This window comes from Electrona antarctica, assembly GCF_951216825.1.
Source record: "Electrona antarctica genome assembly, chromosome: 12".
NCBI classification, from domain to species: domain Eukaryota; kingdom Metazoa; phylum Chordata; class Actinopteri; order Myctophiformes; family Myctophidae; genus Electrona; species Electrona antarctica.
Window position 1 is genome coordinate 30,835,127 of NC_136793.1, and position 12,676 is coordinate 30,847,802.

At 44.1% G+C, this 12,676-nt stretch overlaps 1 protein-coding gene across 3 annotated transcripts in view; it reads left to right on the plus strand.

Moving 5' to 3' along the window:
* Positions 1–12,676, plus strand: part of pcsk5b (proprotein convertase subtilisin/kexin type 5b) — an 81,778-nt gene that overhangs the window by 36,234 nt on the left and 32,868 nt on the right. For all 3 annotated transcript variants that reach the window (XR_013791326.1, XM_079517308.1, XM_079517309.1), the window contains exons 5-8: positions 2,117–2,193; positions 6,772–6,860; positions 7,249–7,421; positions 11,144–11,356. Coding sequence is in view for 2 of the 3 variants with exons in the window: in XM_079517308.1 (XP_079373434.1) it covers positions 2,117–2,193; positions 6,772–6,860; positions 7,249–7,421; positions 11,144–11,356 (552 nt within the window). In the remaining variant the exon portion in view is untranslated. The remainder of the gene's footprint in view (positions 1–2,116; positions 2,194–6,771; positions 6,861–7,248; positions 7,422–11,143; positions 11,357–12,676) is intronic.

Consider the following 12,676-nt stretch of genomic DNA (forward strand, 5'->3'; position numbering starts at 1 on the left):
TATTGAATAATTGCACACAACTGTGCTGTAATCCACGCTATCATCGGATAGCCTTTTAAATCCTATTTCCAATCCATGGGGACAAGCAAAGTGATCTCAGCGGCTTCCCCTGGTCTGGTGAAATGTCCGAGTGTCTGGTGGTGTTATTGTCTGAAGACTAAGAGGACACGGACACTCCACGCAGGTCCGTCTGAAACTCGTCCAGAGACAACGTTCCGCGGTGAAAAAATAGTGCGATTAAAATGCGTACAGCCGTCGGAACTGCGCGGCCTGGTATTCCTAAAGTAACCTAAATAAATTATGCTTAAACGGTTAAACCTAACCTTATTCCTAAACTTAACCTCAATAAAACTATGCCTAACCCTATACCTAAACTTAACCCCAGTAAAATGATGCCTAACCCTAAACTTATTTCTAACCTTATTCTCAGTAAAACAAAATAAAGAATACAAGAACCGTCAGACCGAGCGGTCGGCGCGAGGTCGGCGGAAAAATCGAGGGGCGAGATGATTTAGGGGCGACCGTACCTGATACCAGTACAAGACTAAAACTAAGAAAAAAATCTTTGAAAGCCTAATTTTCAGTTTACTTTTTTATTTTCTTTACTTCATTAGTTTTCGTTATCAATGATAACCTTATCTCAGACTATACAGATACTTTAGAGAAGTAGCTACAGTATCTGACTATTATGAATTCTCAAGGAATTATTTGAATATGAAAATATTATTGCACAAACAATGGTGGTGATCTTAAAGTAATCCACACATAATTATACAAGTCAAAGGACAGTAAATAGGTTAATAACATCCACCCAACTTCATAGTGTATGTATGTAGGTGGCATGTAAATGAAAGGACAAAATGTGTTGCCAAAACAAGATAATTCATTGGATTGCATGCAAAAAGTTGTTTCGAATAAGGTGCAATTGTGTCCGTGGAAGCAAATAAAACACTGAACAAGTGGTGTTGAGCTCATGGTTGTCGACATTTCAAGTCGTCTGAAATCAAAGGCAATTTTCTTTTATAGAATAAAATAAATCATTTCGGTGAATTAAGGGATTTCATTTGACAATTTCCGTTTCCAAATACACCTGAGAAAGTCTTAATTGAATCATGGCAGTTGATTCCATCATATACACACACGTGTGAGTCTTGCTGTGTACATATTTATAAGTTGTGTATGTGTGTGCTTGTGTATGCACATGCTGAGGTATGTGTTTATATGAAGAAAGCCAAATAGTTGAAGATCATTCTTTGCTTCAGGCAGCAGGTAAGCCCAAGTCAAACGAGTAGATCAATTTATTTACACCACTGTTTCCCAAACAGTGGGTTGGGAACAATTTGTGGGTCACGGATACATTTGTATGGGTCACGACTCGAGTAAAAATCCCATTGTCTTTTCCTACGTGCGTGCGTGCGTGCGTGCGTGCGTGCGTGCGTGCGTGCGTGCGTGCGTGTGTGTGTGTGTGTGTGTACAAATCAATCTAAGAAATTCCATGAATAAATAATTAAGGAGGATTAAGAAAATGGCAGATCTACAAGCTTGCAACGGCAAACATTTTGGGTTTCGACGTGAAAAGTTTGGGAACCACCGATTTACACCCTGCTTAACGGTCACGACATTGAGGGATTTACACCCTGCTTAACGGTCACCACATTGAGATTATTTGCTACTTTTAATGCCTTGATTTGTTTATGCCCTGAGCACCCAATACACCAAATTGTGTTAGCACTGATTGCATTCGATTCACAGAACTGACGTGATGCTTTATTAGGTTTGGGAAGCTCCATTCATTTGTTAAGATGTCACGTTCCCTCTCTCTTACACACTCACACAAGTAAAATGTTTGGCTACTAATGGTGTACAAAGGTGATTTATATTCTTGACTTTGAACTCACTGACTAAAATACTTTTCTATGGAATTGTACAATAGTCTTTTTTTCATATCCTGTTCACATTTACTGCATGCTTATAGGTTGTTTTACGGACAACATCAATAATAATACAAATGAAAAATAGTGACACATTGCCACAGCCGATTGTATTGCAAGTATAACACAGCCTTTAGAAGGTGACTACTAACCCTACTGACCCTACTCCTCTGTGTCTCCTTAAGGATCCACAAGCCAGCTTTGACGTTAATGGCAATGATATGGACCCCATGCCTCGCTATGATGCAAACAATGAGAACAAGTAAGACACCAGTACGCTAACCCAGGATTACATCATAATCATGTACAGGATGTGTAAAAATGAAGATGAGTGCAGCTGCGGGTATACTGCATCTATGTGAGGACCAGATTTGTGTGTATGTAGTATGTATGTACGTGCGTGCGCACGTGCGTGCGCATCTGTCCTCTTGATAAATATCAGAAATGGGGTTGAGTATGTTTGGCTGTTTTGTTGTGGCCTGCGATTAAATATATTAAAGGTGACTCGTGGGTGGGTTGTGGTTTCTTGTGGTGTGTGTGCGTAACTGAGAGCGTGTGTGTCACCACACTACTACCCTGCCTAGGAACCTAACATCCTGTGCCAATTTGGCCAAGTGCTCTGTGTGTGTGTGCACGTGTGTGTGTGTGTGTGTGTGCGCGCGCACGCGCATGCGTGCGGGTCTGCTGTGTATGTGTTTGGCTGCTGTGGCCCAAATGCCTTGGCAAGGGCTCAGACCCAGCTGGTAATGTATTGTCTTAAAGAGACATGAGGCTTACACATACAGCTCAGTGACAGGATCACCCCTTAAGACTGAATTCATACTCCACCACAATATTATTTGTCAAAAGAAAATTGTTCAGTCTTTAATGCCATGTTCTCTGTGTGGTAAATGTCTCTGAGGTTTGAGCACTCATGCAGGATATATTACTCAGCCTACTAGAAAAGAATATTGGTGTAGTTCAAGAATAGACCAGCACAGCAGATGTGAATTAGCTTATCGCTAAAATCAATAGACAGTCTGTTTACTGGTGAGAGACAACAAAGTTGGAAAATGCACAGCGTCTTATGAAAATAATATAATGAACCCCTGATTCATTTGGATCTTTGTTTTATTTCGCTACAATTTTATTCCAATTTCAGTCCAATCACCCACCACTGAGAGGTGTAAAGAGGGGCTTTTTTCTTTTGTTTTGGGTTGTTTTTAACAGTCACTCAAAACCTTCCCCCTTGCATAGCTCCTTAGACCAGGGGTTCTCAACCTGGGGGGCAAACCCCTGCCTTAGACTGCCATGAAATGATCACGTCTGTGCCACACACACAGCATCGGACATTTTGTCCCCATGGAAGTGCAACCGCGGTAAATGTGTGCATGTATGTGTGCGTGTGTGTGCATGTTGTACCTGATTATGATTATCTTGTTTAAAACACAAATAGACCCTGGGTAGCACTGGCTGAGTTGGCAGAAAATTCTAAATTGATGCATAAAAAAGACCATACATATCAAAGATTGCCACAGTTTATGGAAGTTGAGCTGTGGAATTGAGTGAGAGAAGACTATTGGGGTAGTCTAGGAAAACATATCAGTGATCATTGATTACTAATTAGCTCTTAAAGTATCACTGAATGCTCTTAACTCTAAGTAGGTTGGAGTGGCTTATTGTCGGTATCTGTCACTAGACCCGTAGGAGATGGATTGCAAAGGTGGAGTGCCACACCTACTATCAGCTCCCAATACTTACCGCACAATTTGCTGTTCCCAAGCCTGAGTTGGCGGTGCCCAGGATTGAACTCATGTCCTTGTGGTCAAAATGCGACTGAGCTACGTTGAGAAACCGTGAACTGAATGACTTTGTGATCTATGGTGACCGTCCATGTAGTAATTTACTGACAAGTCGGAGGTCATGAAATTCAACAGAAAAAGGGAGTTCTAATCTCAAGAGGGGGAAGTGCACCGGATTGTCTGGTTGAGTTGAGTCATTATTATTAGGAAATTATTAGTTGTCAATGGACAATTGGTAGAGAAACTGTGGGATAATACACATGCAATTCATAGCAAGTGTTCTCAAGGCACTAATCTTAGCCCATATACCCATTCCCCACCCAACGGTGACCCCCGGGTTGATTCTAAGTCAGGGTGGTGGTGGTCCCTCGTTCGCAATCAGTTGAAAACCCATGTGTTACGGCTGAGCTACACCAGGCTTTTCAGCGCGTGTTTGCGTGCACATGTGAGCCCCGCATACGCACTTAAAATAGGACTGGATCTTTAAGTGTGTGTGTGCGTTTGTGCATATACGTGTAAACGCACGCTGAAAAGCCTGCTGTAGCTCGGCTGTTAGAAGTTGTCCCGATCGGATAGGGTGATCGGAAATGGGGAACGATCACGTCATTTTTAAATGATCAGATCAGGAGCAAAGAAACGTGATCGGGACATCCCTAGTATCAATATTATATCCATATCATGATATTAGACTGGAAATTGTCTGTGGTTTGGGATATTGTACTATTGTGATATGGCATAAACGCGTATCGGCAGATACTCAAAATCAAATGATTGGATCGGGAGCAAAAAAAACGTTATCGGGACACTAGTTAGAAGTATTGTTTTTTTAAATGGAGACCAACTAATTAGTGGTCAGTCCCCTAAGCCTAGTAGCCAAAAAGTGAACCCGGACATGTTGAGTACACCAACGTTTTATGTTAGAAATGTTTAGTATGGGTCCCCAGCATGTAGAAACTGCCGGATGCCAACTTGCATATGTTGAGCAATTTTCATAATTGGCATAATATGTGACCATACCATTAACAACCTATAGAAGGCAAAATATTCAAAATTTCATCATGCTTTATCTAGCATGTGATGTGTCAAACTAGGGGGTTTTCATGATGCTGAAAACGGCTTAAAACGGCCATGCCCACTTGCCTAAATGTAATGTCATCATCAATTTGTGATGACGGCATTGGCCGTTTTTAGCCCAATGAGTGTTTTTTTTGCAAAACTAATGCTTGGAATGGATTCAGCATCATGAAAACCCCCTAGTTTGACATGTCACATGCAACATAAAGCATGATGAAATTTTGAATATTTTGCCTTCTATAGGTTGTAATTGGTATGGTCACATATTATGAAAATTGCTCAACATATGCAAGTTAGCATCTGGCAGTTTCTACATGCTGGGGATCCATACTAAACATTTCTAACATAAAACCTTGGTGTACTCAACATGTCCGGGTTCACAATGGGGCTCTATGGGCTGGCTACTAGACTAATGAGCCAGTATCGATCGCAGACTCGCAGCAGGTCTTCCTCAAGCGCTGTAGAGTCACAGAAAAGGCTAACTAGAAGTTACCCAAGATATGGGCAGGACTTTTGGCCTTTACAGGTAGGAGGACCTTTTCACATCTTTTCCAACACCCATAGACTTCTATTTATTGTGTATGTATACTGTTTGATATCCATCAAGTGTGGACATGCCAATATGATTAACTTTACCTTGAAACTAGTGGACTCACTCTAAAGTGCTCTGCGAGTTCTTCCCTGGCCCCCATCTCTCTGTCACTCCCTGGCCCCCATCTCTCTGTCACTCCCTGGCCCCCATCTCTCTGTCACTCCCCTGGCCCCCATCTCTCTGTCACTCCCCTGGCCCCCATCTCTCTGTCACTCCCCTGGGAGTTCTTCCCTGGCCCCCATCTCTCTGTCACTCCCCTGGCCCCCATCTCAATGTCACTCCCCTGGCCCCCATCTCTCCGTCACTCCCCTGGCCCTCATCTCTCTGTCACTCCCCTGGCCCCCATCTCTCCGTCACTCCCCTGGCCCCCATCTCTCCGTCACTCCCCTGGCCCCCATCTCTCTGTCACTCCCTGGCCCCCATCTCTCTGTCACACCCCTGGCCCCCATCTCTCTGTCACTCCCCTGGCCCCCATCTCTCTGTCACTCCCCTGGCCCCCATCTCTCTGTCACTCCCCTGGCCCCCATCTCTCTGTCACTCCCCTGGCCCCCATCTCTCTGTCACTCCCCTGGCCCCCATCTCTCTGTCACTCCCCTGGCCCCCATCTCTCTGTCACTCCCCTGGCCCCCATCTCTCTGTCACTCCCCTGGCCCCCATCTCTCTGTCACTCCCCTGGGAGCTTTGATAGCTAGATGCTGGGTTTCCATGGCAGCGGTCAGAGCAGTTTCCGGGGGGTGTTGTGGTGCAGATGTTCCCAGCAGGGGGTGTGTGTCTGGTGCTGAGCCAACGAGCAGTGTTGTGGAGGAGACGGCGGATGCAAAACACACTCATGTTTGTTGACGCTGGTTGCTGACCTGGACCGATTGTCACCACTGCAGTTACTGGTGGAATGTTACGCGTGCGTGTGCGTGATCCCCCCCCCCCCCCCCCCCCCCCCCCCTCGCGCACATTGGAAATATGTGTGTGCGTGCGTGCAGCACTTGTAATTGTGTAATGTGTTCACGTCACTGGAATGATGGAATAACAGTCTTTGTATTACTGCACATTAATGCGGGGAAGGGACATTATAAAAGCCTGACTAGACAACATGAATGTCCTTAGCTAGGTCCATGAGGCAGAGAGGAGGAATTGCGGGTATTTCAATTTGTATTTCTGGACTGTACCATTTTGTTTAGGAATTCCACTACAGGAATGTACACATTTATCTGTGTAGATCTATGTTTACTTGCAAGGATGCCTGCCTTCCACTTCAAAAGCTGTTTATATTGGGATTGTGTGTACAAGCATTCTTGTGTGAACATTTACTTTAGCATGCCACTGACATTCTCTTACTCACACATGGCTTGTATGTGTTAGACTTGTAATATATTGTCTATTCTTGTTCTTTCCTCAGACACGGGACACGGTGTGCAGGTGAAGTTGCTGCATCGGCGAACAACTCCCATTGCATTGTGGGGATTGCATATAATGCCAGGATAGGAGGTGAGTTGCTTGTCTGATATGGAGTTTTGCGCTCGGCAGACCGCCCCTTTTTAGTTAATGCATGAATCCCAACAAGATGTTCGTTAAATGTGATTATCACAGAGCCTGAGAATCATGATTTAACGTCATGGATAAAAAGTACTGCTCAAATTGCAATTTCAATTAAAACTGATGAAACGGTTGAATCAATGGTGTCCGACTGTCCGTTTGTACTATGAATAACTTCTTAGGACTATACCTGCAGCTAAGCAGAGATAAATATCCCCCCTCTATCTATATGGAATAAGTTATATTATTAATCAGCTGATTCTGAGTTGCATGTTTGCTCTTATGCAGTTATTTTTCATTTATGTTAGATATTGGATGTGGTTGTTTTGATGACCCCTAGGTGTGCGTATGCTGGATGGAGATGTAACAGACATGGTGGAGGCCAAGTCTCTGAGCCTGCAGCCACGGCACATAGACATCTACAGTGCCAGCTGGGGACCAGATGATGATGGAAAGACCGTGGACGGGCCAGCTTCCCTGGCCAGACAGGCTTTTGAGAATGGGATCCGCTCGGTAGGTGACAGACAGGCTTGCACACACACACACACACACACACGCACACACACACACACACACACACACACACACACACACACACACACACACACACACACAGCCTCTTGTACTGTTCACCATCACCACTATACAGATGCTTGCCCCAAAACACATTGGCCCCGGGTCTAATCCGGTGACCTCGGAACGGTCGCCACCAGGTGTTCCCCAACGTAATCTCAGTAAAACTATTCCTAAATCTAACTTTATTCCTAGGGGTGGGCGATATGGAAAAATATAATATCACAATATTCTTTCAAGCAGTATCACAATGCACAATATTATCAAACGTATTCCTCACCTTAACCTCAGTAAAACGAGGTTATAAAGAATACAAGAACTGCAAGAAGCAAATGGGGGCAAGTGTGTTTTGTGTTGAGCGTTCCGGTATTTTTCTCTGCCTAAGTGCACATGGGAATAGAAAGAAATGGACACAGAAACCAGCTTACTGGCTCACTGCTCACATGCAGACACATGATATGAATCATGAAAGAGGTGCACCCTCCAACAGACACGTGCACATGCACACACACACACACACACACACACACACACACACACACACACACACACACACACACACACACACACACACACACTCTCGCTCACTGGAAATGCATGTGTTGAAGCCTACACGACAGTGTTTGAGTCTTATCCAGTTAATCTCTGCCTGTGAGGCACCTCTAGCCATCATTTTGATCAGAGTCCCTGATCTATTTGCATATTCATGACATCCTTTACAGAGTCCTCTGAGCATTTGCATAACATCTAGCTAGGTGACTGCACGGAGCAGAGAAGCTATGATGGAGGTTAAGAGGAGGGGAGACACACACACACTTTTCGTTCCATCATAAGGGCTGGCTGACATGTCTACAAGTTCAGCACGTGTATATACACTGCAAGTGTTCATTTTAATGTGTGTGTAAAAATGGACCCACAGTGTACTTATATTTGCAAAAGAGAGACATAGGGTGGATGGAGAGAGTGGAAGTCAGACGTGAGGGACCTCGGAGCTGTCATGCTGTTTTAAAAAAGGCTACAAAAGGTCTTGACTCACTGGCTGACAGACCATGCAGCAGGTTGAAAAAACCTGCTGCATCTGACAGAAGGCGATGGGGACGAGACTGGCTGGTGGTGAATGTGTCGTATTTCAACTGTACGTGCAGTGCATGTTTGTCTTTGTGCGATTTTGTGGCGTGCGTGCGTGCGTGCGTGCGTGCGTGCGTGCGTCGCTGGAGTTCTTGCAGACTCATGACAGACTTGCGACAGGCATGGCGAGGGTGATATATATCACAGCCTTGAGAGGTGAGCAAGTATAAGAGCGCTTGTGTATGTGAGTGGAGATGGCAAACAAGTTGGAGACGTGTGTGATAGTCTGAAGATACACTTGAGAGAACTGAGCTGTATGTGCAGTACCACTGACAGCTGTCCATCACTTTACTTTTTGGGTGTTTCCTCACAGAAGGAAAAAAAAAAGAGTAGGGACTCAACTCACTGTTACATCAGACGTTTACACTGGTATTTGAGTGGACTTTGTGCAAGCTTCCCACAAATTGCATTTATATTTTAAATAAGAATTAATACAAATACCAAATGTTACAAGTGTGTAATAAAGACTACCTCTGTCTTTTGGGCAAATTAAAGAGATCAAATAGCAGATATCAAATATGCATGATATGTATGGGAATACAGTACAGTCATATACTGTACATAAACTAAAGTGAGATGTCAAGGAATTCTGGATCAGTCAGGTGTCTCTGACTCCGGTTGCATCCGGCTTTTCGAGCGTCTATATACGAACATAATTGGCCTGTGTTTGGGAGAGGGAAGCCGGGCGGGATGTGTGATATTATCGCATGTATTCTTATGGGCTGGGGCAGCACCTGTAAGCCGGGAGTGCTGCGCGGGAGGAGTAGGACAAAGCCTATCCTAATATAAATGCACCACGTCTCTGTGTGTGTACGTACGTCTGTAATACACGTAACTCGAGAACCGTTCGCCCCACCAACTTCAAATTTGACACCACCACAGGGAGTGCAGTGCCTGGTGTCAAGTCTGTCGGATCACCGGTTGTCCAGAACCAGCACAAAAGCCTCTGCCCGGGCTCTGAACTGCACTCTGTCGAGTGCCTACTTGCTTGTTGCACACAAGTAGGCCATGCCTACTAGTGCGCAGGCAGAGCGCGCAAGTACTGTCGACCGCTACAAAGTGTCATAGAGTTATTTTTCTTTTTTGAGTGGTGTAAACCACTCCTACAACTGGCTTTGTTTGTCTGTCTGTCTGTGCTCAAAAAATGAGCACGGTTGCTATGGTCACCCAGTTCACACGGGTGTGATTTCATTACGTCAGACATTACGTCAGACCACAGCTGATCAGTCTATATAAGACCTTACACCACTCAGTTCACACGGGTGTGATTTTTAATGTTGTAATTAATATGGATGAGTGGCGTATACGTATAAGGCCATTTCTGATCTGGCCCCATCCTACATATCTGACCTACTTAAGCCCTATGTCCCACAGCGCACCTTAAGGTCCTCAGACAAGGCGCTCTTAGAGGTCCCAACATCTAAGCTAAAAACAAAAGGTGACCGGGCCTTTGCACTCAGAGCCCCAACTCTCTGGAATGCCCTCCCCCTCGAGATAAGGCTTGCAGAATCTGTCCCCCGCTTTAAATCCCTCCTAAAAACTCACTTTTATAAAGCTGCTTTTAACACCTAAACGTTTTCTAAACATTCCCTATTGTTCTTATGTCCTACTGCATTTCTGTACATTGCCTGTTCTTTATTTTTATTTTTTATTTTTTTTAGTGTCGGTTGGATTAAAGGAAATGCCTCTATGTATATGTAATTTGTAAATTGATTAGCGGTATAATGTGGTTACTTTGCGTATGCCCCGTTTGATGCATATGTATCGTAGCAGAATATGACGTCAGGGTATAACTGGTATAACTAGCTCTCAATGATGACGTAATAAAGATGTGAATTAAAGGACCCAATGCCAGGGTGTAATTGGTTTTCGATGGTGACGTAATGACGATATGTTTTAGTGTCGGGAGGATTAAAGGTAATGCCCCTATGTATACATGTATGTAATCTGACACCACTGCCATATCAAGCACAAGTAGTCATTACGTCATACGCTGGCACGGCGCATATGCATCAAACGGCAACATACGCATCGAAGCACTGGACAAAAACTATTACTAGCACAAGCAGAGCGCTTGTGCTAGTAATAACTGCTACCCAGTTATTACTAGCACAAGCATGCTTTTCCAACTTGCATCGTTCTAAGTAGGCCAGTGCCCAATGGGCACCACTCTAGTATATCAATAAATGCACCACGTCTCTGTTCGGGTACGTGTGTATGTACGAGTGTATGTCTGTAATCCAGGTAACTGGAGAACTGTTTGCCCCACCGACTTCAAATTTGACACACCACTAGATCTCCATATCTAGCTGGCCTGTTCTGACATCACAATGATGCACGACCTGGCCCTTTATTAGCCAATTGATCACACATATTCACCCCCCAAAATCATGGACCTTGATATGAAAAATGTTTAAAACCACTGCTGTAGTTGATTAATGTCTGCTCCAACATAATGCGGAAGTGAAGTAGAAAAAAGATGCAGATTAAATACAATTTTGCTTACTGTAACACATTGTGTCATTTCCTGTCAGGGGAGGAAGGGGCGTGGCTCCATCTTTGTGTGGGCGTCGGGCAATGGTGGGCGCAGCAGGGACCACTGCTCGTGTGACGGCTACACCAACTCAATCTACACCATCTCCATCTCCAGCACAGCTGAGAGTGGACGCAAACCCTGGTACCTGGAGGAATGCTCCTCCACACTGACAACTACCTACAGCAGCGGAGAGAATTACGACCGAAAGATTGTAAGGATGGCTCTGTTTGTGGTTGAGCGTTATATTATTGAGTTTGACTGTGTGTGTGTGTGTGTGTGTGTGTGTGTGTGTGTGTGTGTGTGTGTGTGTGTGTGTGTGTGTGTGTGTGTGTGTGTGTGTGTGTGTGTGTGTGTGTGTGTGTGTGTGTGTGTGTGTGTGTGTGTGTGTGTGTGTGTGTGTGTGTGTGTGTGTGTGTGTGTGTGTGTGCACGTGCACGTGCGCTGGTGTGACCGAATACCTCTATCTCGCATGATCAACAGGGATGGACAGTGACAGTTTGCCACGGCGTGCTAGCTTGTCTGGAGATCGCTTGCTACATTCCTCACACTAATGCCACACACACTTTTTTATCCTTGGCGTTGAGAGGGTTAGATTGTATCTGATCTTCCCCTCACACACTCAGGCATACACATAGACCATTGTAGCAATGCCTAGTACACTTACAGTAGGTCTTAACTTACATTTCTGACATCCATTGTGACAATAGTTCAATAGAAATGATTCCCACTAGTGTTTCTCAAATGGGGGTACGCAGAGGGACTATAGGGAGTATGTGAGAGAAAGAAGTTGTTATTTTTAGTGATAAAATATTGACAAGCTTTGTGTGAACCTGGTGTTCTCTAAACGTTAAACAAATTTAAGCTACACTTTTTATTGAATCAAAAGCAATACGAACATTATTTGTACATATTGAGATCAAAAGTGGACTTACTGAAATGTTATGGCCACAATAATAAACGCACAAATAAACCCACCTAGGAGTCACTAATTAAACAACTTGTTATATTCTTCAAACATGCGTTCATCATTTATTCATGGCATCATATGCCAGCTCAGGGCATATGATGGTTTCCTTTGCAGTTTTCTAAGAAAAATGTTGTAGTCACATTCAAGAGCATACTTCGGTGTAATCTACCTGAGTTCCTCTGTCCTGTCTAGTGTCTACAGTACCTTCTGTACTGCTGGAACTGAAAATCTTGCTAAACCGTATCAAACTATGTGTGTATATGTGTGGCTTCAGATAATCCTTCAAGCCCTTTGGTTAGGGAAAGGTCCTTTGATGGGGGCTCAGACTGGGAGTTAGCCAAGCTTTTCTTGGCAAACCGACTGACTGACTAGCTGGCTGACTGAGGTCCATACAGTCGGAATTAATATACCGTGTTTTAAAAACAAACTTCACCATCTAGTATTACTTCCATCGCATGTCCTTATTTGCTCTTTGGTCATTGGATTTGTTTCTCATAGAAAACCAGAGTTATTTTTGAGTGTAAGTGATTTAAGTTATTTGTGAGTGTATTTGTATGTCTGTGT